Genomic DNA, 24,222 nt, shown 5'->3' with positions numbered 1-24,222 from the left:
TGTGCCCAGTCCTTTATTTAGGGGGCAAAAAGCTCACTGTAGAAAAGTGGGTGGGAGGGAGGCAAATCCTCAGTGTCCCTGGACACCAGCCCAAGGCCAGTTGCCAGGTGTAGGAATAAGTCCAGGATTAGAGGGGAATGTTCTTCTCTAGAAGGAGCTGCAGGTGAAGGGGGTCCACTGGGCCTGGAGAAGTGGGGAGCTGCGTCAGTCCTCTCTCTGATTCAGGTGTGATTGCTGGGTCCCCTGCACCCCCAGAGCTGATCCGAGCCATCATTGACAAGCTGAACATGAAGGAGCTGGTGGTGAGTGGACGGAGGCTGGGCTGGGGCTGTGGGCAGGGGGCAGGCCGCGCTGGGGTGCGAACTGATGGGTGTGGGGAGGAGCTCAGACCAGATCTCCAAGGAAGACCCTCTCAGCTGGCCCTCATTCCAGAAAGCAGATGTCAGAAAGTCTGACCTCATTGGCAGCTGGCCAATCATAGAAATAGGTGACAGGGGGCACCTGGGTGGCTCCATCAGTTAAGCATCTGCCTGGGCTCAGGTCAGGATCCCGGGGTCCCGGGATCGAGTCCCGCATTGGGCTCCCTGCTCTGCGGGGAGTCTGCTTCCCCCTCTGCCCCTCTCCCTGCTCATGCATGCTCGCTCACTCTCTCTCTTGCAAAAATAAATAAATAAAATCTTAAAAAAAAAAAAGAAATAGGTGACAGGGGAGTAAATATTACATATACATAAATTTATATTTATGAAAATCTGGGAAAGAAGTGCAGCACGGGAGTGTATGCGGCAAAGCACCAGTGTCCTGCTAGAGTGTCCTGGCAGGTGGGGGCTGGGGGGCTGGCGGAGTTGGGGTATGGGCTCAAGACTGTTTCTGGAAGCAAAGGGTGGGGCAAGGATCTGATGTTTGTTTCCAAATGGCAAGGTAAGGGGAGCAGAGGGAAAGAGGATTCTGGAAGGGTGGCCATCCTGATGGCTACCCTGTTCTGGTTCTGAAGGACTTGGGGTCTTGGCAACAGCATCTCTGAGAGGAGCCATGGCGGTGGGGCCAGGCGTGATGGAGCTCTCACCAGGAGGTGGAGCTGGGTTCGTGCTGGAGCGCCCGAGTCCCCCTGCCAGGACGTGTCTAGATGTGGACAGCTCTGTGCGCCAGCAGAGGCTGTGGGGAGAAGGTGGGGGTCAGAGGTGGGAAGGTCAGTAGTTTCTCCAGCTGAAGGCAGAGGCCGGTCACCAGGACCGGCTGGGTCAGGACCTGTGGTGAGGCAAAGTTCGGTGTCAGGAGTCCAACAACCCAGACAAGGCTGGCCGAGAATGGTGGGAGTCCCGGGCAGTGTCATTTTCCCCTTTAGAAGGCGAGCCCCTGTCCTCCCCCTCCTCTCCCTACACAAACGGAGGGTCTGCATGCCCCTGTGTGGGGACACCCTCCTCCCTTGCTAGAATCCCCAAGAAGGGAATGGGGGACCTGCCCACCCGTCCCCCACCTGTTTAATGGCGGCCGGCTTTCTTGGACCTCTTAGTGGGGAACTTGCAGCCGCGGAAGGCGTCCGTGTCACGGATATGCTGGCCTTTGAACTTGGCGGGCGAGGCACAAGTGGCATCAGGGCGGGAAGTCTTGGCTTCCAGCCACCTAGAGAGACAGAGAGTCGCTGGGCTTGGGGGAGAGATGTGGGAGTGCCCAGGGAGGGGACAGCGAGCCAGGGGGCCAGGATGGACTTATCTCTAGGATGGCCTGGAACCGTCATCTTCGTGTGACAAACTCCTAGGCTCCCACACCTACTAGGTAGCAGATCTAGGACATATGGCCCTGATGTCTCCATGCGGGGCCAGGGTATCTCCGCTTCGTCCCATGAGAGCGCATTCTGGGGGGCTGCAGGGGGCTGTTCTCACCTCCGAAGACCCCGGAGCTGGCAGGTACATTTCCAGGGGTTGTTGGTGAGGGTGAGGGTCTCTAGGCTGTCAAAGGGGAAGTTGGAGGGCAGCTGGTTCAAGCGGTTGTTCTCCAGATGGACGTGTTTCAGTGTGGTCACACCCAGGAAGGCACCGTCCGAGAACTGGGGAGTGAGGCAGACAGGAGTGAGCCCCCCAGCCCCAGGGTCCAGCCTCTCCCAGCCCTATGGTCCCAGAGGGCAGTGGCTCCTTGAGCAGTTTCAGCGTGACTAGGTTGTCTCAGATGATCTGATCCTACTGAGATAGGTGCTTGTATTTCCAAAATGCAGATGGGGCGGGGGAGGGGGGGCGGGAGGGGGTTGTCAAGTCTCCTGCCCAGGGTCACACTAGCAAGTAAACAGTAGCGGCAGGACCACACCCAGCTCCTCTTCCCCTGGCACCACGCTCCCTGCACAAACACTGGGACCGGGGAGGCAGCCAGAGTTGGGCTCCAGCGGCCCGAGTTGGCACCCGGTGAAGCTGGTCAGTGTTTGGTGGGGTGGGCAATGGGCCCAGGCTCCCCGCAGCCCCAGGGTCCTGGGACTTCCCCCAGCTCTGTCCTCACTGCTTGCCAGAGGCTATTTGTGGAGCCTCCTTGGTGGAGCCTTTGGCCAGGCTGGATGGCTCCAGAGGAAACATTCTTTCGGTGCCCACATCTTGGCCCCGGCATCACAGTCCTGCCTGGCCTCCCCTGCCCCAGATCAGTCCCTGCTCCCCACTAAAAGGCCACTCTGGCACTGGTGGGCCACAGGGAACTCTGACTTTATCTCTGGAGGGGCCCGGGGCTGAAGACGGGTGGGCTCCACCGCCCCCCCTAGACAAAGGTTGGCTGCCATCCAGGTATGGTTCTGCCCTCATCCTTGTGCCTGTGGCTCAGGGAGGGGTGTGAAGTTCCCTGGAACCAGACTGTTCTGATGACGGTCTTCTACACCTTGCCCTGGTCCCCACCCAAACCTCCTGGCCGAAGCCCCTGTACACAGAGTGATTTTCCAGTCCCGAGGAGGGATTCCGCCCCAACCCCGGGCAGCCCCATCTGGGTATCACAGCGCAGAAAGGACTGAGCAAGGCTGCAGCCGGGAGATGGGTCTGGTGACCAGGGTGGGCAAAGGGCCATCAGTGGTCTGGGGGATAGTGAGGCACAGCCAGTCTTCCCCGTGGGGAGACACCTGGAGTCTTGTGCCAAAGGCTGACAGTGCTATGTGGCTCTCGCCTTTGCCCCTTCATGGAGCCCCTGAGTGCCCTCCCTGCAACCTGGGGAAGCCCCTGGTTCCTGGGCCCCACTCAGCTGAAATGGACCTGGGAATGCAGTGCGGTGTGGATGTGTGTGAGCTGGGGAAGAGGGAGGACATTCGCCAGGGCCTCTGGGGGACATGGAGGAGGTCTTCTTCCTCGGCTGTTTGCTTTCCCCTCACCCCCCAGCCCCCCACCCCACCTCAGCACACATGGACACCCCCCCCCCCACCAAGAACAGGGTCTCTTTGTGGGCCTGATTTGCCCAGCTCCTCTGGAAAACTTCTCAATAAACAAACCTTCCTTTATGGGGTGGTAGGTTTACTGGAGACAGGAAAAATACAGCAGAGGAGGGATGGACGGCCCAACAGGAAGAGGGGGCTCCTGCCCACAGCAGGGGGTTCGGGAGCCCTGGACATGCCTCCTAGGGGCCATTGCTGGGGCCAGGGCAGCCCCAGCTCCGTCTATAAGTGGGAAGCCTCGGAGGGCAGTGGCTTAGACTAGGGACAGGGACAGCAGGGCAGGCTTTAGGGTGCGGATGAGGCAAGATGAGGGACAGAGGTGGCTGAGCTCCTCACCTTGGAGCTAGCCAGAGAGACAGAAGCAATTTTAGGGGAGAAGGGATGGTGCCCAGCCGTGGCCCCGGACCCGCGGCGCCTCGAGGCCGAAGAGGAGCCAGGGCAGAGCCCTGCGGCCAGCAGCTCACCTTCTCCAGGTTGGTGTTGTCCAGCCAGAGGGTCTCCAGGTATCTGCCGAAAGACTGGAAGGCACTGTCAGGAATGCTTTTCAGGGGGTTGTGGGACAGCTTCAGCTCCTCCACCACCCGCAGCTTGCTGAGAGCCGCCGAGGGGTAGCTGGACAGCTGGTTCCTGTCCAGGTGGAACTTGGCGAGGTTCTCCACGTCGTCCAGAGCGCCGGGCTGCAGCGAACTGAGTGCATTTTCAGAGAGGTAGAGCCAGCGCAGGTCCTTGGCGCCCTGGAAGGCGCCAGCGCGCAGCTCGCGGATCTTGTTGTTGTTGAGCTGCAGGATGAAGAGGTTGACCAGCGGGGAGAGCAGCCCCCGGGGCAGCTCGGTCACCTTGTTGTGGTCCAGGTAGAGGTAGGTGAGCTCGGTCAGGTCGTCGAAGGCGCCGGCGCGCAGCACGCGGATGTCGTTGTGGGACAGGTACAGGTAGATGAGCTTCTTGAGGCCGCGGAAGGCGCCGGCCGCCACCTCGCGGGTCTGGCAGCGCTGCAGGTGCAGGGACACGAGGTTTGGCATGGCCCGAAACGAGTTGGCGGCCAGCACCGGGAAGTTGTTGCGCTGCAGGTTGAGCAGCTTGGTCTTCTCTGACACCTTGGGGATCTTCTGCAGCCCCACCTTGTCGCAGATGACGTGCTGCAGGTCGCCGTGGCAGTGGCAGTTCTGGGGGCAGGCGGCCAGTGCCGGCAGGAGGCCGGCCAGGAGGCCGAGACTGAGCAAGAGCATCGGACGGGCCATGGCTGGGACACCTGGGGCCGGGGCCTGGGGGGCAGCGGCGGCGGGGCGCGGGCAGCGGCAAGTTCCCGGCGCTCCGGGCTCCCGCCCTCTTTATACGGTGGCCCTGACCGCAGCCGGCAGCTGGAGCCAGCTCCTACGTGGAGCATCCAGGCCACCGGGCTTAACTCCCTCCCGCCCAGAGATGCGCCCCCGCCCTCGACGGGGAGGGGTGGGGCCCTGCCCCCAGCTGGGGACCGTGCGGGGGGCCCCCGGGGCCGTGACTCCCCGGGGCCTCGTCCCGGAGCCCCGGCCCCCTTTCTCCCTGCGCTCCGATCCTGCCTCCCTCCCGATCCCCCACCTCCTTTCCCCATCCTTTGGGGGCTGGACGTACGGGTGCCTCCAGAGCCCCGAGTTTACACCGGAGAGGGAGGCGTTCCCGAACTTACTTGTTTGCACAAGTTCGCGCCCCCATGCCACCGCCCCCCCCACCCCCACCCCCCGCACACTCGGCGCGGCGCCCTGGCCCCGGGGAGGGAGGAAGCGGGGCCGGACGGCCGGACGCGAGTCTCGCCGCGGTCGGCCGGCCGGCGGCGCTTTAATGGCACCGTTGTGCGGCGCCCGCCGAGCGTGAGAGCCGCGCTGGCGGCGGGCTCCCCCTTCCGGCTGGACAGCGGGCCAACCCTAAGGAGATGGGCGCTCCTTCCCCGTCGTCGCAGGGGCTGCTCCGCCGCCCCCCTGTCCCTGCCCCGGGCTTGAGTTTCTGGCCCCCGCACTCCTGTCCCGGTTTTCCACGGTTGAAAGCTAACCAGAAATGTGGGAACAGGGGCGGGGAGTGGGGGGCGACCCGCAGAACTCACAGACACACCTGACGACCACAGGCCCCGAGTGGGACAACTGAAAGAGCACAGTCGCACCATCTCCCCCCTTCCCACCCCTCTCCCCACCCGTCATCTCCCTAAAATATCTTCATCTCCTCATCCCCCACCCCCAGTGGTCAAGACCTGCCCCTGAGGGGTCTCTCAGGGTGGTGGCCAGAGTGGCGCCAAGCTGTACTTGGCAGAGGCCACACCTGGGCAGTGGCCCCAGGACTATGGGGGGGGGGGGCGGTGTCAGGTCCTGGCTACCAGGGACCAGCCCTGGTTGGCTCTGGTCCTGTGGGCAGTCCTGGCGCGGCTGACCAGATCTCTGTGTGTCCACTTGCCAGCCACGGTGTCCGGATTCCTGTGGAAAGGGGAAGGGAGGCAGGCAGGGTCTGAGATCTGGGTTGCCCAGCAGGGGTTGTTGTCTGTGTTTGAGAGGGGGAGGGGCGGGGCTAGCCCCCAGCAGTGTGCCAGCTAACACAGAGGAAACTGGGGGTGGGGTGGAGGGTGGACAAAGGTCTGTTGTCTTTGCTGATCAGGAGCTAGTCCCTTTCCAAGCTCCTTTCACCCATTGCCTCTAGAGGGGGGTCATAGTTGGCTCAGAACATTCCCTGGTGGTATTTAAGGCTCCTCCAAGGCTGGCTTCTGGTTTTCTGTTGCTCAGGATGTTCCAACCACTAGGAGTGTTAGGTGGTGAGGGTGCCACTGGCTTTTAAACCCTTGCTTTGGCTACATTTTGCATTTTGATGGAGGTAAATTTACAGGAAACTCTCCAAAGCTTGGGGATCACCCACCCCAAGGCCAGGCATTGATCCCAGGTTTCGGGTGGGTTGGGTGGGTTGTATCTGTACATTTCCCAGCTGGGCCCAGGTGGGCTGGCTTTCTCATCAAGTTTATGAGACCTTTAGTTTGGAAGGGAGGGGCAGGGGATGTTGTGGTCTGAGATCAGGAAGAGGGTGCTAAGACCGCCTGGGGCTGAGGGAGTGAAGGCGAGGGCATCGGTAACACAGGGAACCACAGGCTCGGGCATGTGGCTGGTCCAGGAAGCAGGGAAACGGCGCTGGCTGGGAAAGAATGGCTTCCCTGCTCTCAATTTTAATTCAGACCTTGGGACCCTGCTAGTTGAGCTAGTCAGCTCAGCACCCCAGGGCCTCTGCCTCCGGACCCCTGCCCTCTGCCCAAATGCCTCAGTTCCCACCACTCAGCTGCCTTCCACTTTCTCCTGGGTCCCTTCCCATTCCCCCAGGGTAGCTCGCCCTCCCCTCTGCAGCCCCGGGGCTCCCTCCAAACACCCTCCCCCAATCCTCTAGGTGGCTTACGGAACCACTGAGAATAGTCCTGTGACCTTCATGAACTTCACCGAGGACACTGTGGAGCGGAAGGCAGAAAGTGTGGGCAGAATTATGCCTCACACAGAGGTCAGCCCCAGCCCCAGCCCTTCAGACCCCACCTGCTATCACTCAACTTGGGTCCATTCCCTGGGGACGTTTATTGCCTTCAATTAGAGAGCCGTACATTCCCTCGAGGTACTGAGAGGCCCCCAGCAGCCCAGCAGCGGGGTCCTCCTTGGGCCTGGCCTGGGGCTTTTTCCGTGGGCTGAGGCCTGAGAGGGAAGAGCTGGGCACTGGCCGTGAGCAGCGGCCGGCTGAACCCTGCAGCCTCCCTTCCTGTCTGAGGTGTGTTTTTGCCAAGCCCCACTGTCTGTCTCAGGGCAGCCAGGACAGCCTCAAAGAGGAGCCAGAGCAGAGATTTTTCCTACATAGCTCTTTCTCTCCCATAGCCTACCCCCTGCTCTGCCCCGCCTTCCGCAGAGCTCCTCTGTTTGCTTGGCATAAACACTCCATTTCCCAAGCAGCCCGTCCCTCGGAGGGCCCCTTGCACCTTGAACGCTGACCCAGAGCATCTCTCCCTCTGAAATTCCCAGCCGTGGCTGCTTGCCTGCCCCAACACGGGTGCTTGATGCCAGCCTGCACCTGGTTTCCCCTGCCTCCTCGTGCCCTGGCCCTTCTGGGGTCACTGCCCACGCAGCCCTTCCCTGGAGGCTCGCCACCATCCTGGGGCGGACGGCTCCTGCCCCGCTCCATGGGGTGAGGGTGCAGTGGCATTAGCCCCTTCCCAGGTGTCTTACAGTCTCACTGCCACTCGCCGGGGTGCCCACCTGCGAGGTAGACAGGGGCAAGCAGAGTTCGCCCCATTTCCCAGATGCAGCCCCCAAGGCACACAGACCAGGCTTTCCTTGCACGTTGGCTGTGGCTCCTTTCTGTGCTAGGGCTCTCCGACTCTGCCTCTCTGCCTTCTCCTGTCCCCATGGCCCTGCCACACCAGCTCCCCGGCCTCCTTAGTCACTGCTTGATGGGAAATAAGAGGAGACTCCCTTCTCTTCTGCAGAGTTTGTAATTCTTCAGCTGGCCTGGCCCTCCACAGGCCTCGTCCTCTGCACCAGCGGCCGCCCCCTCCTCCCCTGCCCACCTCCTTGCCTGCACCCTTCTTCCAGCCCAGCTCACGTGTCTGGCTGCTGGGGGATCCGCCCCCTTCCCTGGATCAGGATGGGCAGAGCCAGGGGATGGAAAAGCAAAACTCCTGCCCCCACCCCCATCCCCGAGGGCCCCCCCTCCCTCCTGAGGTGAGGCAGGAGGCCCCAGCCTGAGGCTGCTCTCGTCCCAGGCCCAGATTGTGAACATGAAGACAGGGACGCTGGTGGAGCTGAACACGCCCGGAGAGCTGTGCATCCGAGGGTACTGCGTCATGCTGGGCTACTGGGGCGAGCCCCAGAAGACCGAGGAGACGATTGGACAGGACAAGTGGTATCGGACAGGGTGAGGAGGCAGCCTCGGAGAGGGTGGGGCCGGCGGGGGTGGGCTGGGGCCGGGTGGCCTGAAGCTGAGCTGGAAACATTAAACTACAACAGGGAGAACGGTGTCTGCAAAATCGGAGCCAAGACTCACTCATCTGTCCCCTGAACACGTTCTCATCATGCGCCTCCCAGGGCCAGCGCTAGTTCTGGACACTGGCGGTCCGAGGGGAGGCAAGAGGAGGAGAGTCCTGCTCTTACTCTCCGCCTGTCTAAACACCATGAAGACAGTCAAATAGGGTCAGAGGAAAGAAAGTGGCAGTGGTGAAGAGGGGCACTTCTCTTAGACTGGGGGGGTGATCAGAGAAAGCCTCTGTAAGGTGGACATGTTTGAACTGAGACCCGATTGATTAAAAAAAAAGAAAAAAAAAAAAAAGAAACCCTCCATGAAAAGCGTATCTACAGAATGTCTTGTTCGTGCCATATCCCCCAGGCTCTAGAGCAGTGCGAGACACACAGTAGGTGCTCAATAAATGTTTGACGAATAAGGGAGCGAGCCAGTCAGAGGAAGCAGAGGTGAGAGGCCATTCCTGGGCTTTCCTCACAGAGACATAGCCGTGATGGACAAGCAGGGCTTCTGCAAGATCGTCGGTCGCTCCAAGGATATGATCATCCGGGGCGGCGAGAATATCTACCCCGCGGAGCTTGAGGACTTCTTCCACACACACCCGCAGGTGCAGGAAGTGCAGGTGAGGCACCCAGCCCAGGTGAGTCCCCAGGAACAGGAACCGGGGATGGGCATGGCAGTATCTAATACATGTCTCTGGCTCGGGAAGGTGGTGGGAGTGAAGGATGACCGGATGGGGGAGGAAGTCTGTGCCTGCATTCGCCTGAAGAAGGGAGAAAAGACGACAGAGGAGGAGATCAAGGCTTTCTGCAAAGGGAAGGTGGGAGCCTCAACCCGCCCCAAGCTGATGTTATTTCGTTCTTCAGCCCCCTTTCCCTGCCAGCCAGCCCGCCCACGGTCCCACTGTCCCAGGTTTCACCTGCACCCCATCTCCCTAAACCTATGACCTCGCCCAGCCTCACGCTTTATCTCCCTCTGGTCTGCAGATCTCCCACTTCAAGATTCCCCGATATGTCGTGTTTGTCACAAACTATCCCCTCACCGTCTCAGGAAAGGTGTGTAAAGGGACCAGAGAGGGGGAGGGTGGCCTGGGGTCCTAGGTTCCCAGAAGGCCTAGGTGGCCCCACCTATGCCTCCCTCAGCAGTGGGCAAAAGAGTCTGTCCAGAGGCTGGCAGTAGGGTGACCAAGTAGCTCATCCCTGTTTGTCCCAAACTTTCCTGGCTTTACCCTAAAAAACTCCCCAGTCTCAGGCAAACCAAGCCAGCTGGTCACTGTTGCTGGCAGAGGCCCCGAGCCTGGCTCTCACTCTGTTCTTTTTCCTCTAGATCCAGAAATTCAAACTTCGAGAGCAGATGGAACAACATCTAAACCTGTGAATAAGGGACTGGGGGTCCTCCCAGGCCCTCCCTGCCCTTCCCCCACACTCCCGTCTGTCTTTGTGATTTGGCATAAAGAGCTTCTCTGTTTTCTTTGGTTCGTCTCTTGCTGGCGTGCTCTCTTGGCAGCCGCTCTGGGATGGAGAAAGGACGAGGCACTTTCAGACCTCGCATTCCTTGTCACGATAGTGCTAAGCACTTTGGCGTGCATTATCTACTTAATTTAATCCTCATTCGATCCCTTTGAGATACCAACCCAATTCTTTTTTTGAAGGTATACTCATTGCTTTTTCACATTGTTGTCAGATTAGTCCAGCAAGAAGTATTCCTTTTAAAACAATAAAAGCTGGGGCTCCTGGGTGGCTCAGTCAGTTAAGCATCTGCCTTCAGCTCAGGTCACGATCTGGGGTCCTGGGATTCAGCCCCACATTGGGCTCCCTGCTCAGCGGGGAGTCTGCTTCTCCCTCTCCCTCTGCCCTTCCCCCCCAACTTGTGCATGCTCTCTCTTTCACTCTTTCAAATAAATAAAATCTTTAAAACAATAAATGCTTTATTTTTTTTTTAAAAGATTTTATTTATTCATTCATGAGAGACAGAGAGACAGAGAGAGAGAGAGGCAGAGGGAGAAGCAGGCTCCCAAGGAGCAGGGAGCCCGATGCGGGACTCCATCCCAGGACCCTGAGATCATGACCTGAGCTGAAGGCAGACGCTTAACCATCTGAGCCACCCAGGCGCCCCAAAACAATAAATGCTTTATTAAGATAAAATTGCACATACCATTCAATTCACCCATTAAAAGTATCCTATTTGATGGTTTTTAGTATGTTCATAGATATGTGCAATCAACCCGTAAGTCAATTTTTTTCATTGAAGTATAGTTGACACACAATGTTACATTTGTTTCCCAAAGTCCATTTTAAACATCTTTATCACCTTAAAAAGAAACTCCATACCCTTTAGCTATCATCCCACATCCTGTTATTCCACTGCCTGAGCCAAAACCAACCCAATTTTTTTTTTTTTTTTAAATAGATGAACCTGGGGCTTCCTTGATGGGCTGGGCCAGATCTAGCATGCTGGAGCTTGACGCAAGAAATAAAAACAGCTGGGTTCCAAAAGGCACATCAGTTTCTAGTTCACAGAGGCCAAAACTTTCCTGCTGCTTTCCATACGTACCTCCCAGTGTGTCTGCCCCCTCCAGCAGCAGCCTCCTCTTTACTTTTCAGAAAATTCATTTAGGATGCTCCCAGTGCCAGAAACTATGCTAAGTGCTTTCATACGCATTTTCTCTTGAAATTTTCCCAGCAACCCTGCCAAGTAGGCACTAGCCCAATTTCACAAAGGGTGAGACCCGGAAACTCAGAGAGGTTCAGATTCTTACCCAAAGCCACACAGCTGGAATTAGAACCCAGATGTCTGGCTCCAAAGCCCACAGTCATTCCACTTTATCAAACAGTTCTTCAGGTGCCTGCTTCTCCAGCCTTTCACCTGCACCTCGTCTCTCATACATACACCATCTTTGACTCTCCCAGCAGGTGCCCAGGTTGGCCTGACCCAGGAGATAACAGCTTACTCTCCTGGCCAAGCCGGCTGCCCCCTGGGAATTTCTGCACCTTCAACATCCAGCCCAAGGTGCCCTCTCCTTCCCCCACTGGCTCCACGGCCCTTGTAACAGACCGGCCACACAGCACAGAGCACACTGCCCTGGTATCCAGCAGGTGCTGAATTGATGATCTGTCGCCCGCTCTTGCTGGTTTGTCTCTCTCCTGTCTTAAGCACCCGTACTGCGACCTGGTTTTACGCACCTAGATGTCCCCGGTGCCCAGCCCTGAGCCAGGCACGTAAAATGTGAAGGAAGTGAGTGAACGGACTAAGAAGTCCTGGATGGGTCGAGGAGCTCGCCCTCGGACAGGGTGAAAAAAGGACGGCGGCTCAGCCCACAACCGGGCCCCCGCCCCCCGCAAGGGACCGACAGGCGGCTGCGGAGAGCGCGTCCGTGCCCAGCAGGTGGCGCCGCAGCAGCGAGGCCCCCGGGCCCAGGCGGCCCGTCCGGACACGCGGCCGGCGGTCACGCAGCCCCTCTTCCTTCCGCCGGGGGGCGGCCCAGCGGGCCCGGCTCCGCGCACTCCCGGGCGCCCCGGGCGCGTGTCGGCCGGATCTCCCGGCGCACCGGGCCGCTCCCCGCCGCAGCGGGCGCCATGGCGCTCCCCGGGGCCCGAGCCCGCGGCTGGGCGGCAGCGGCCAAAATTGCCCAGAGGCGCCGCCACGCCGAGGGCGCGAGAGGACCCTCGAGTCGTGCGCCCCCGAGCTCGCGCGCGGCGCTTTACGTGCACGTGAGTGGGGCGGGGGCGGGGGCGGCGGGGCGGGGCCCACGTGGCGGCTGGTCGCGCCGTGAAGCCACCTCCGTCTGTCCCGGCCCGCAGACGAGGTCTGGGACGGGACGCGGTCCTCGGGCAAGGAAACGACCCGGATCGGAGACCTGAAGTCGCTGGTGCTCACCAGTTCGGTGACCTTGACCAAGTGATTTCCTCATGAGCCTCAGTTTTCTCCTAATGAAGTGGGCATAATATTCCCTGTCTCACCTGCCCTGGGGGGTTGTGTGGCTTAGATGGTGTAGCCGTTGTTGAGCACTTTGGGATGGGGATGTGTGAGACGGAACCCTGCAAACGGCGAGGGCCGCTGGGGTCACCCCGCGCCCCGCTCATCCACCCCTGCCCCCCAGTGGCCGTACTGTGAGAAGCGCTGCAGTTACTGCAATTTCAACAAATACATCCCCCGCGGCGTGGAGGAGGCAGCCATGCGGAGCTGTCTGGTGACCGAGGCTCAGACGCTGCTGCGACTCAGCGGGGTGCGGAGGTCGGTGCTGGGGCTGTAGGCGGGGTCTTAGAAGTTGTTTGGAGGGAGCAGCTAGGACCGGTGCAGGCGTCCCGGAGGGCTCCTCCAGGTCTCATCTTCTCCACCCTCTTTCCCCAGGGTGGAATCTGTGTTCTTTGGAGGGGGCACCCCCAGTCTGGCCAGTCCCAGCACTGTGGCTGCTGTCCTGGAGGCGGTGGACCAGGCAGCTCACCTGCCTGCAGACTCCGAAGTCACGTTGGAGGCCAACCCCACTTCGGCCCCCAGAGCCAGGCTGGCAGCTTTTGGGGCTGCAGGGGTCAACAGGTTGTCCATCGGCCTCCAGGTAGCCCATCTCACCCACCGCATCCCAGGGCACCCAGACCGTCAGTGCTGTCTCTCCTCTGGTCACATTCATTAATTGGGCAAACATTTATTGAGCTCCTCTGGGTGCCAGGGCCCAGTAGGCACTAGAAAGTGTATGGTAACACTTGTGTTTAATTGCTGCCGTGCTAGCCCCCAGGCTCCATGAGGCGGGGATCATGCATGCCTTTTTTTTTTTTTAATCGCAGTATTCCAAGTACCCACCATAGTGCATGGCACAGAGTAGACGGTCAAAAATTTTTGTTACATGATTGGAGACACAGGAGGAGGTAGACAGGTCATCAGATCGTTGCAGCATGGTGAGGGCTGCCAATAAAGGGGTCTCAACAAAAGGCTTTCAGAGTACAGCGCGAAGGGCATCTCAGGCTGATGAAATCCTGGGCACCTTCCTGGAGGAGGTGATCTTTGATGAGGAGGAGGACTTCCACAGGCGAAAGGGTGTGGGAGGAAAAGACACAGGATATGGAAGAGTCTTGCACGTTCTGGGGAGCTATGAGTCATTTTGGCACTGGAGAGGCGGGAGGCAAGGCTGCAGTGTAGGGCCCAAAAGCCTTGAGCATCATACTAGGGAGTTTGGTTTTTTTGCCTCATGGTGATAAGGGACTTGTTGAAGGCTTGTTGTTTTTTTTTTTAAAGATTTTATTTATTTATTTGAGAGAGAGAATGAGATAGAGAGAGCATGAGAGTGGGGAGGGTCAGAGGGAGAAACAGACTCCCTGCTGAGCAGGGAGCCCAATGCGGGACTCGATCCTGGGACTCCAGGATCATGACCTGAGCCGAAGGCAGTCGGTCAACTGAGCCACCCAGGCGCCCCTTGTTGAAGGTTTTTAAGTAGGGGAGAAACATACTCTTTTCAGGTTGACTCCTGGTATATCCATATCCAGTATTTGTCTACCCTTCTAATACATCTACCACTTACAATAGAGTTTGGGGTCAGGGCTTTGTTCTGATGGGATACACTGAAAAGGACACATCATTTCTGAGATATTCTGGCCCCAAATGCATATCCTAAATCTAATTGTGAGGAACCGTCAGGAAAATCTAAATAAGACTTTTTTGGGGGCACCTGGCTGGCTCAGTCAGTGGAGTGTGTGACTCTTGGTCTCAGGGTCGTGAGTTTGGGCCCCACAGTAGAGATTACTTAAATAAAAAAATAAATAAATAAGCTTTAAAAAAAAAAAAGACTTTTTGTGGTAAGAACAGATAACCTGAGATCAGTGTACCCTCTTAACAAATTTTTTTAGTGTACGGTAGGGTATTAATAACTATAAGCACAGTGTTGTACAGTAAGTCTCTAGAACTTATTAAGAGATGTTTTCAAAACTGGCCTGTATTCTTCAAAAATGTCATGTCATGAAAGACAAAGGCTGAGTATCTAGACTCAAAGAGGGGAAAGGAACAATGAGAGCTGACTGCAATGTGTGACCCAGTTGGATCCTGGGTTCAGGTGGCAAGGGGAAGTTACTACAGTGAACATTATTGGGACAACTTTTGAATATGACTCTGTATTAGATAATGGTGTGTCAGTGTTACATTTCCTGAACTCTATAATTGGATTGTGGTTATGTAAGAGATTGTCCTTGTTCTTAGGAAATGTGCACTTTAGTATTTAGGGGTACAGGGGTATGGTGTTTAAGTTAATTACATTAAAGCAACCACATTGCAAGTGCTCACTAGCGTCTGGTCAGTGGCTAGCATATTCTACTAAAATGTTCTATATCTGCAGTGACCAGTACAGTAACTATTGACCACATGTCAGTAAACGCTTGGAATATGATTACTGAAATTTAACTAACTTAAAATTAAATAGCCACATGTGGTTAGTGTCTACTGTATTGGACAGTGCACATAGAGGACATCTCTGTCATCCCAGAAAATTCTTTTGGTCAGTGCTGGCCTATAACTTACTGCCACATGATTCAACATTGTAATCACGTACGTGTATATTTAGAGACAAAGCAAATGTGGCAAAATGTTATTCGGTGAATCTAAATGAAGGTCTTTATTGTACTCTTCTTTCAATTGTTGTAAAGGTTTAAAGTATTTTTCAAAAAGGAAAACTTAAAAACACTCTCGGCTTTGGAGTCAGACAGTCCTAAATTCCAGGTCTGACTTTGTATGACCTTGGGCAAGTTACTTGGCATTTCTTTTCTTTTCTTTTTTTTAAGACTTTATTCATTTGAGAGAGAGCGCAAGCAAGAGAGCATGAGCGGAGGGGGAGAGGGGGTGGATCCCAGGACCCTGGGATCATGACCTGAGCCCAAGGCAGACGCTTAACTCACTGAGCCACCCAGGCGCCCCATTTAACACTTCTAAACCTTAGTTTTCTTATCTATAAAATAGAGCTAATGTCGGAGGATTATAAGGATACATTACACGTTGTTTAAAAATGCTTTGCATGGGCGCCTGGGTGGCTCAGATGGTTAAGCGTCTGCCTTCGGCTCAGGTCATGATCCCAGGGTCCTGGGATCGAGTCCCGCATCAGGCTCTCTGCTCCTTGGGAGCCTGCTTCTCCCTCTGCCTCTCTCTCTCTGTCTCTCATGAATAAATAAATAAAATCTTTAAAAAAAAAAAAAAAAACGCTTTGCGCACAGTGAGCCATAACCCTTGGTCGTGGCTTGTTCCGGCTCCCTGCCCTGTCCTGTGTACCTGTCCTCAGTAAGGTCGGTCACATGTGCCTGTCTGCCTCTGAGCTGGCCTCCGTGCTTACACCTGACCCTCTCTCCTCAGTCCCTGGATGACACCGAGCTCCAGCTGCTGGGGCGGACACACTCGGCCAGAGATGCTCTCCAGACACTGGCAGAGGCCCGGCGCCTCTTCCCCGGCCGCGTGTCTGTGGACCTGATGCTGGGGCTGCCGGCCCAGCAGGTGGGGCCGTGGCTCGGGCAGCTGCGGACGCTGCTGGGCTGCTGTGACGACCACCTCTCCCTCTACCAGCTGACCCTGGAGCGGGGCACCGCACTCTTCACCCAGGTGCAGTGGGGCACCCTTCCTGCCCCTGACCCCGAGCTCGCTGCTGAGATGTACCAGGAGGGACGGGCCATGCTCCGGGAGGCCGGCTTCCGCCAGTATGAGGTCTCCAACTTCGCCCGGAATGTAAGTCCTGGGGCCGACAGCTGAAGTTGGGGAACAGGCAGGCTAAGCTGGGACTGGAGAATTGTGGCCCTCTGGGGAAGGGGGTTTCTGCTGGCTGCTCCCGAGGCCTGAGCTAGGACCTTCTAACCAGGTGCAGAAACGGGCCCACCTTCTTCACTCTGAACGGCCTATTCCCTCCCTCCCCACAGGGGGCGCTCAGTACCCACAATTGGACTTACTGGCAGTGCGGTCAGTACCTTGGCATTGGGCCGGGTGAGTCCCCTGTGAACCGAAGAAGGGATGACTCAGGAGCAGAATGTCACGGCTGTGTGATCTTGAGCCACTTATTAACCTTTCCAAGCCTCTGTTTCCTTCTGCATAAAGCGCAGCAACAAATAATACCTACTTTGTAGAGCTGTTCAATATATATTTTGAGATGCTGGGTATGGTGCCTGGCACCGTGGTTCTCAATTGTTAGCGCATACCAGAATTACCTGGAGGGCTTGTTAAAATGCAGATCACTGGGCCCCGCGTCCAGAATTTCTGACTGGGCGGGCTTGGTTGGAGTAGGGCCCAAGGATTTACATTTCTAGCATATTAGATGCTATTTGTCCAGGGACCACATTTTGAGAACCACTGATTCAACATCTGGCGAGCACCCAGCATTGGCTGCTACTAAAGTGGGGGTGGTGCTTGATGTTGCCAGGGGCCCACGGGCGATTTGTGCCCCAGGGGGCTGGGGGCCACACCCGGGAGGCTCGGATCCAGACCCTGGAGCCGGACAACTGGATGAAAGAGGTGATGCTGTTTGGGCACGGCACCCGGAGGCGCGTCCCCCTGGGCCAGCTGGAGCTGTGAGCATCTGAGGGGGGCCTGCACCCCCAGAGCCGTCCCCACTTGCACACCTTTGCTTCCTGCCTTGCCCTGCCCCCTCCCTCCCCATCCTGCATGTCCTTGTATGTGTGTTAAGAACGGGGGGAGGCCCAGGTCTCCTTTCTAGGACACCCTGATGGTTGTTCTCTCAGGCTAGAGGAAGTTTTGGCCATGGGGCTACGTACAGATGTGGGGATCACTCACCAGGTAAGGGGGGATGGGGGGCTGTGGCACACCACTTCTTCTCCTAAGTCCTGCAGAATCACTCTCCCTTCTGTGCATGCACACGGGCACAGACACACACCTGGTTCTCTGGGGCGGGTAACTGGAAATTGGCCTTGGCCCAGCCAAGGCCTGATGGGCAGAAACAGTGGGCAGGGTCGGGCTGTGGTGAGGACCCTGGGCTAGGGCCACACTAGAGCCCGCCCGTCCCCGGGCTCTAGATGTGCATGAGTCATTGCAGAGATCCCTGTGCAGATCGGACCCTCCCTTGCCCTTACCACACCCCCAGACATGGGACCAGAGTAGCCTGGCCAGCTACCTGCCATGGTCTCTGCACCCCTCACCCTTCTGGTTTCCCAGCACTGGCAGCAGTTTGAGCCCCAGCTGAGCCTCTGGGACGTGTTTAGAGCAAGCCGGGAGGTGAAGGCACAGCTGGCTCAGGGCCTGTTGCTGCTGGATGACAGGTGTGTTGTGGGGGGCGGGGGCCTAGTGCCAGGAGGCCCAGGGAGCCCTGACTACAGATCCACAGGCCCAGGAGGGAAAAGGACCGACGAGGAGGGGCCGGTGGGTGCTGGGTGCTTCGTACCTGGACAGCGAGGATTGAAATTGGTAAGACGAGGCGGTCACGCCCAGGCCTCTTGGTTTTCCAGGGGTCTTCGGTGTTCCTGGGAGGGTCTGGCTGTGCTGGACTCTCTGTTGCTGACCCTCCTGCCTCGACTCCAAGAGGCCTGGCAGCAGAGAACCCCCTCCCCTGTGCAAGGAGGATGACCAGACGCTCCTGTGTCCCAGGACCATGCCAGGTGGGCTTCGGGGGTGGGACTGACGCTCTCCACTGGCAGGTGCCGTCTCAGCACCAGTCATTACCCGGCCTTGGCCTCCCCAGGGGCATGGCTACAGCGAGGCGCATGCGAGGACATTTCTGGTTTGGGAACTGGCATCAGGGCCACCCACCACCGCCAGAGAAGGAGTAATGGTTTCTGCAAGTGCCTCTTGTTAGTGGGCTCTAAAGCAAATCCTGGCTGGCAAGAGATTCTGAGAACTCTAGCTCTCAGGCTTCTAGCCCCTACGACATAGGGCAGGGACAGAGAGAGCCTGACGTGTGCTGGTGGACCCGTGCGTCCATCCAGTGCAGCGGCCTGCAGGACTCTGAGGACCGTGGGAAGGATCAGAGCAGGCCTCACTCTTTCTCTTTGGGCAACCACATTATATCGGGTGCCAGAGCCCCACAGACCCTCCTGCGTCCCCCGCTCCCCTCCCCTCTACAGCCCTTTCCTCGAGAGAGAGTGAAGGTGGGGGGAGCTAAGCAGAGAAAAGGGGAGGGGAGAATTCAGGAAACACCCAGAGCCTGGTAATTTTCCCCTGGCCTTTTACCTACAGAAACGTTCGCCCGGTTTTATTTAAACAGCCGAACAAACCCAGTGAGCCCGCCTTGACCTTGGTCTTCTCTTTTGTCCAGCCTCCTTCCCTGGAGGGTAGAATCCTGATGTGGGGACCCGAGCCTTAGTATAGGGCCGAGGGCTCCTTCCCCCACTGTACATTCCATTTTGAAAGATTTCAAGCCTACAGAAAAGTTAAAAGCATAGTTCGGTGTAAAGCACTAGCCTTCGCCGCGGGGTGTTTGTACAGTCTGGGAAGAGCAAGTATTTGCAATGTCACCGAGGACATCTTCGACCTGTAAAAAAAAGAAAATTGCCATGTTTCCAGACTTTGTGCTCAGCCTGTAGAGTTACTGATTGCTAAATTTTGGCCACATTTACTTTGCCTTTGAATAGCTAGCTAGCTCGCTTTCTTTCTTTTTCTTTGCTGCACCATTTGAAAGAAAGGTGTAGACATCAAACATTTTGGCTTGTATCTCCTAAGAAAAAGAACATTCTCCTATATAGCCACGGCACTGCTGTCAACCTGAGAAAGTGTACTTTCATGCAGTAGTGTGCAGTCCTTTCTCAAATTTCCCCAAATGTCTCCAAAACACCATAAGGTCCTTGGGTGGGGGGGGGGGGGGGGGGGCAGGGACACAGGCGCCCGTGACGTTTTATGCTTTACTTTTGGCTATTACATCTGTTTGGTCTTTTTTTTAAAAACCCTCCTTTCTTTTTGTTTATTTTTATGACAGTGGATTTTTCAGAGCCAAGGCCACTTGTCTTACAGAATGTCCCGTATTCTGGGTGTATCTGTTTGCTAATGACTGGGCTTAGGTAAAATATTTTTGGCAAGAGTACATATAGATATCGTGTAGCTCAAGGTACATAATGCCAGGTCAGCCCACTCTCACTTGATTAAGGGGATGGATGCCCAGTCTGCCCATCATACAAGTACATTTTTTCCTTGGAGATGAATAGATTATCAGTAGGGGTGATACCGTGAGAACAAACGGATGCCCTGTTCCCTGACAGTCGTTTTGCTTCAGTGTTGTTAGCATTCACTGCTGATCCTTGCCGAAAATCAGTGACTACATTGGGAGGTGCAGAATGTTCACTCCTGCCTCTAACATCCTGTCTACGTTTGTAACTGGCGTTCATCCATAAAAAAAAAGAGCTTTCCCTTTGTTTTTTAAAGGGCTGAAACTCTTAACCTAGAAATTGTATGCAGGGTGTGTGTGTATGTGAGAGAGACAGATGGGTGAGGGAGAGAGAAAAGAAAGGGGCATTTTCCTGTGCAGAGGTTCTGTAACTTTCTTACCTTATCGTATCAACGGGTCCTGTGATGTCAAAAGTAATTTAGTTCCGGTGCTCATCCGGGCATGCTAAGCTCAGCCTCTGGCTGGGTGACTAAGGATGGGGTTCCCTCCACCCTGCAGATGTGGGAGCACGTGCAGTCCCTGGGTGCCTAGTGGGTGTATTTATCAGTCCTTCTTTGACCTTGTGGTAACATGGTTAGTGTTACTACATCACCTTTATTCATGAAATATTCAACAAGCACTAATAGTGTGCTCGGCTTGGCTCAGGGCATGCAGAGATGAATGAGACCCATCCCAGCCCTCGAGGAACTCACTGCCATATTGATAGATGTGTCAAGAGATAAAGGCCCAGGTTATCGGTAAAGATGGGCGGGCAGGCTAAGGAAGCGTAAGCCGGCAGCGGCCGCCGCGTATTTGGTTCTGAAGGGCTGGGAGCTGGCAAGGGCATATATGGTTTTTTCCTGCCCCCTCTGGCCCTGGGGCTGCTGGAAGGGTGAGCTGTGCTACTGGGGGGGAGCCTTTCTTCCCGAGCCTTCCCCTGATCTTGATACTCAAGAAGTGAGCACGGGGCCAGGGCAGGTGCAGCATCAGATAACCTAGGTGCGCTCGGGTTTCTCCCAGCTGCCGGGGCTCGTGCCACCCGAGATGGCTGGGCCCTCCCTGCTGGGGCACCCTCCCGAGGCCAGCGCAGAGGGCCTGGACGGGAGCCAGAGCCCAGTGCAGGCAGCACGGATCACCTTCGGTGACTCAGCCTCGTCCCACCCTCAGCAGCTGAATCAGAATCTCTGGGAGGTGGAGCCCAGGCAGCTAGCTTTCAAAATGCTTCCTAAGCAGCTCTAATGAGCAGGCCAGTTTGGGAAGCCCTGACATCTGCCTTCCATCCTGAGGGGCTGAGGTCAGGAGGACCAAGGGGACAGAGCTACTTTTTGACATGACACCGTGGAGTGGGGCGCCTCCCTCTGCGTCCCGGGCCTTCCGTGGCTCATTCATCAGAGGGGTTCTTCTCACTTGTGAGGTTTTGGTTGTCATCTTTTCACCCGCCCTGCTGAAAGGACAGGAACACAAATAAAAGGGGACAAGAAGCCACTTTGGGGACAAAGTGATGAGAGGAGCTGGGGAAATGGAATATGTGAGTGTGTGGTTACAACACGAAGGACCAAGCCTTCCACGTGCAAGAACATTACAATTTTAAGCCTTAAACTGAGTCATCCCCATCCCCCACCGGGCAGTGTGAAGTAGGCAGGACAACTATTTTATTTTATTTTATTATTACCATTTTTTTTAAGTAGGCTCTACACCCAACGTGGGGCTCGACCTCAAGACCCCAACATCGAGAGCCACATGCTCTGCTGACTGAGCCAGCCACGTGCCCCTGGGGCAGCTATTTTAATTTCCATTTTACACTTGGGGACATTGAGATTCTTGACTCAAGTCCTATGAGGAGTAAGTAGCCCACCTGGTGTGATGCTTCTGGACATCCAGAACTTTCTGTTACATCGTCATTTTATAACAGGTCAGTTAACCTGTCTCTTAAATTAGGCAGATTTCTGACCGCCTTCTGGCCTCTCACCCTCAGGCTTGAAGCTGCTGTATCTGCCCAGTGCCAGGTAGCTGGACTTGGTATCTCTGTTTTCCCTCCCGAAGAGGCTCCAGCGGTTAAACCATCCACTTCCTGGGACAGGACTACATGCTGCAAAGAAAAGGACTTGAAATAATAGGATTGCTGTAGAAAGAGTGTTTGTGGCCCCCATGCCCAAGAATTCATACCTGGAAACCGAATCCCCAAGGTGATGATATTAGGAGGTGGGACCTTTGGGCGGTGACTAGGTCATGGGGGTGGAGCCTTAGTGCCTTTCTAAAAGAGGCCCCAGAGGACCCCTGGTCCCTTCCACCACATGAGGACATGGAGAGAAGATGGACGTCTGCAAACCAGGAAGTGGACCCTCAGCAGACCCCAGATCTGCCGGCACCTTGATCTTGGACTTCCCCGTCTCCAGAACTGAGAAATAAATGGTTATTGTTTAAGCCACCCGGTCTATGGTGTTTTTGTTACAGCAGCCCAAACGGACTAAGACAAGGGGGAAATAACCTGCCTGGTAGATTGTATTAATTGTTCGAAATGTCTACTAGCCCTCCTCGAATGCCCCTCCCTGAGCACCCTCGGGAGAGGATATGCCTGCCCTGTTGGACCTGGGCAGGGCCATGACAGTGGCCTGGCACCATCTGTAAGAGCCCACAGGTGGGCCACTGTCTCCTCCCTCAGCCACAGAGGCCTGACATGTTCAGGTAGAGACAGTCAGTCAGTCTGGGGCCCGGAGTGAAGATGGGGGCAGAGGAGCGGCCGACCACAACAGACAAGCAGGAGTGAGAAATTACCGTTTGTTGGAAACTGGTAGGTTTTCAGGGTGTCACTGCAGCGTAATTGAGACCTCCCTGGCTGATACAGTCTATAATCCCACGATTCAAAGATGAATCACCGCCAGGATTCCAGTATGTAACTGTAGAAATTCTTATATGCAAATGAGCATATTTACACACAGTCTTACAAAAATGGGATCATCTAGCTCTTGCTGTGGAGCCTTCTCGTACCTAATATGTGGTGAGTGTCTTTCCACGTCAGATTTGTGTCTGTACTCTGTGTAGCTCCATAGGATACCACTGCATGGTTATGCCAAAATTTGGTTTCTAGTTCCTTTTTGGTGAAACTGGAGGTTTAAATGTTATTTTTATAAGCTCCATGAGGAACGTCTTAGGTAAATATTTTTACACCCTGGCTTGACCATTTCCTTAGGTTTAGGATAAGTCCTAAGAAGTGGGATTGCTGACTCTGAGGATATGCACATCCTTTGGATACACAGTGCCAAACTACCCGCCAGGAAGCCTGCCTGGATCCCCCTCTGGCCAGCTCACTAGTGCTCATTTCTCTGTAATCTCGTCAATAGCAAGCATGATCAGCTTAGCCAGATGATCCCAATCCAAAGAGCACTCAATCCTTTATGATCAACTAATGGACTGCCTTCCTAACTTTGGCAACTCTTCCATCCACCTGATCCCTCTCAAGTCAGGGAGCCAAGTGGGCACAACCTCTGGGACCACCCAGATAGAAGGCCAAGCAGGAACTGTTGCCCTGTATTCTAGATCCCCTCTGGATTTCTCTTATGCAGAGCTCCTCCCTCCTATCTTCCTCTCCCTGCTTCCCCGTCTTTTCCTAAGGGGATTTTTAAAGCCACTTAAAAAAAAAATTATTACACAAACAACATTATGGAAACATTAGAATTCTAAATGAAAAAGAAAAAAAAAAAAACACAACTCCCCACCAATCAGTGGTCCCAACAAATTCGGTGGTTTTTATTGGCCTGTGCGCCCTTGCAGTCCTCATCCAAATGCATGCAAGATTTTTGCCCAGCTGGGCTCCAGCACAGATCTCATTTTGCATCTGCGCCTTTGGCCACTAGTTGGGTCAGAAGCATTGTTCCATGTTGTTACATGGTTGTCCTCTGTCTCATTTTGTTGCACAATGTTCCAGTGGGTGAATAATTTAGTAATTATTACCCTGATGTAAGTCACTTAAGTGGTTACCCGTTTTCCTCTACTATAAATCATGCTGCGGCACATGCTTTTGTGCATTTAGCTTCTTCCTTCATTGCAATTATTTCCTCAGGTCAATCCCCAAGAATGAGAGAGTTTAGGTTAAAGGATGGTGGGAGGGCGCCTGGGTGGCTCAGTTGGTTGGGCGACTGCCTTCGGCTCAGGTCATGATCCCGGGGTCCTGGGATCGAGTCCCGCATCGGGCTCCCGGCTCGGCGGGAAGCCTGCTTCTCCCTCTCCCACTCTCCCTGCTTGTGTTCCTGCTTTCTCTGTCTCTGTCAAATAAATAAATAAGTAAAATCTTTAAAAAAAATAAAGGATGGTGGGAGTGCTCGAATAATACTTGGTATAAAATGTTACAGTTTTCCAGAAGATTTTTCTTCTTTTCTTTTCCTGCTCAAAAAAATAATGCTCTTTTTCAACCGTAGAGAGGAAAGCAAAAATTCTACTACCCAGAAGTTACCACTACTAACATTTGGACAACCGTCCCTCCAGACGTCCCTTGATGCATACGTATGCATATAGATGTAGAAATAAAAATAATTTCTCACCAAGGGGATCATATTCATGTGCCAATTTAGCAAGCTGTTTTTTTACTCAGCAACACGTCCTGGGTTTTTTCACTGGTTCTGCCAGCCACAGTGCCCAAGGGCTATATAGCATTCGTAGTAGTCATAGCTGGGAGCCAGGGGCAGTGCCAACAGTGTTATCTGCATTAGCTCATTTAAGCTGCACACCAACCCAGGGAGATAAGTTCTATTATTATCATGTCCGTTTTATAGATGAGGGAACAGGCTCAGGGAGTTAA

General features: G+C 55.3%; 3 protein-coding genes across 11 annotated transcripts in view; 2 read left to right on the top strand and 1 right to left on the bottom strand.

The window, feature by feature from the left end:
• The window catches only part of ACSF2 (acyl-CoA synthetase family member 2), a 33,860-nt gene extending 24,004 nt beyond the window's left edge, over window positions 1-9,856 (top strand). For 6 of the 7 annotated variants that reach the window (XM_035026861.1, XM_035026860.1, XM_035026863.1 and 3 more), the window contains 7 exons: window positions 226-302; window positions 6,779-6,886; window positions 8,133-8,284; window positions 8,867-9,008; window positions 9,096-9,206; window positions 9,373-9,441; window positions 9,713-9,856. In XM_035026861.1, the coding sequence (XP_034882752.1) occupies window positions 226-302; window positions 6,779-6,886; window positions 8,133-8,284; window positions 8,867-9,008; window positions 9,096-9,206; window positions 9,373-9,441; window positions 9,713-9,763 (710 nt within the window). In that variant the 3' untranslated portion in view covers window positions 9,764-9,856. The remainder of the gene's footprint in view (window positions 1-225; window positions 303-6,778; window positions 6,887-8,132; window positions 8,285-8,866; window positions 9,009-9,095; window positions 9,207-9,372; window positions 9,442-9,712) is intronic. The other variant, XM_035026862.1, reaches the window with a different exon arrangement.
• CHAD (chondroadherin) lies at window positions 714-4,817 on the bottom strand. 2 transcript variants are annotated; one of them, XM_035026869.1, is made up of 4 exons: window positions 3,856-4,817; window positions 1,881-2,044; window positions 1,475-1,620; window positions 714-1,152 (listed from the first exon to the last, which is right to left on the bottom strand). In XM_035026869.1, exons 1-3 carry the CDS (start codon window positions 4,627-4,629, stop codon window positions 1,479-1,481), a joined length of 1,080 nt encoding a protein of 359 aa, XP_034882760.1. In that variant the 5' UTR covers window positions 4,630-4,817; the 3' UTR covers window positions 714-1,152; window positions 1,475-1,478. The 2 variants fall into 2 exon arrangements, with proteins under 2 accessions (XP_034882760.1, XP_034882759.1); XM_035026868.1 differs by having other exon boundaries at window positions 714-1,245; window positions 3,856-4,816.
• Window positions 9,857-10,552: 696 nt separating the features above from the next.
• Window positions 10,553-21,855, top strand: RSAD1 (radical S-adenosyl methionine domain containing 1). 2 transcript variants are annotated; one of them, XM_035026858.1, is made up of 10 exons: window positions 10,554-12,096; window positions 12,486-12,619; window positions 12,737-12,941; window positions 15,710-16,075; window positions 16,264-16,327; window positions 16,761-16,908; window positions 17,080-17,134; window positions 17,510-17,613; window positions 17,800-17,949; window positions 21,403-21,855. In XM_035026858.1, exons 1-9 carry the CDS (start codon window positions 11,962-11,964, stop codon window positions 17,915-17,917), a joined length of 1,329 nt encoding a protein of 442 aa, XP_034882749.1. In that variant the 5' UTR covers window positions 10,554-11,961; the 3' UTR covers window positions 17,918-17,949; window positions 21,403-21,855. The 2 variants fall into 2 exon arrangements, with proteins under 2 accessions (XP_034882750.1, XP_034882749.1); XM_035026859.1 differs by lacking the exon at window positions 17,510-17,613 and having other exon boundaries at window positions 10,553-12,096.
• The last annotated feature ends 2,367 nt before the right edge of the window (window positions 21,856-24,222 follow it).

This window comes from Mirounga leonina, unplaced genomic scaffold, assembly GCF_011800145.1.
Source record: "Mirounga leonina isolate KUSES-001 unplaced genomic scaffold, KU_Mleo_1.0 Mir_200, whole genome shotgun sequence".
Lineage (NCBI taxonomy): Eukaryota > Metazoa > Chordata > Mammalia > Carnivora > Phocidae > Mirounga > Mirounga leonina.
Note: the sequence above shows the minus strand (reverse complement) of the source record. Positions and strands in the feature narration are given on the sequence as shown.

Excerpts from the sequence above, each read along its gene's own strand:
- CHAD (XM_035026869.1), bottom strand. The coding sequence starts at position 4,629 with ATGGCCCGTCCGATGCTCTTGCTCAGTCTCGGCCTCCTGGCCGGCCTC. Across the intron at positions 2,045-3,855 it reads ACAACACCAACCTGGAGAAG|TTCTCGGACGGTGCCTTCCT; the intron begins GTGAGCTGCTGG and ends CTCACTCCCCAG. Across the intron at positions 1,621-1,880 it reads CAGCTCCGGGGTCTTCGGAG|GTGGCTGGAAGCCAAGACTT; the intron begins GTGAGAACAGCC and ends CTGTCTCTCTAG.
- RSAD1 (XM_035026858.1), top strand. The coding sequence starts at position 11,962 with ATGGCGCTCCCCGGGGCCCGAGCCCGCGGCTGGGCGGCAGCGGCCAAA. Across the intron at positions 16,076-16,263 it reads TCTCCAACTTCGCCCGGAAT|GGGGCGCTCAGTACCCACAA; the intron begins GTAAGTCCTGGG and ends CCCTCCCCACAG. Across the intron at positions 17,614-17,799 it reads CTGTTGCTGCTGGATGACAG|GGGTCTTCGGTGTTCCTGGG; the intron begins GTGTGTTGTGGG and ends TTGGTTTTCCAG.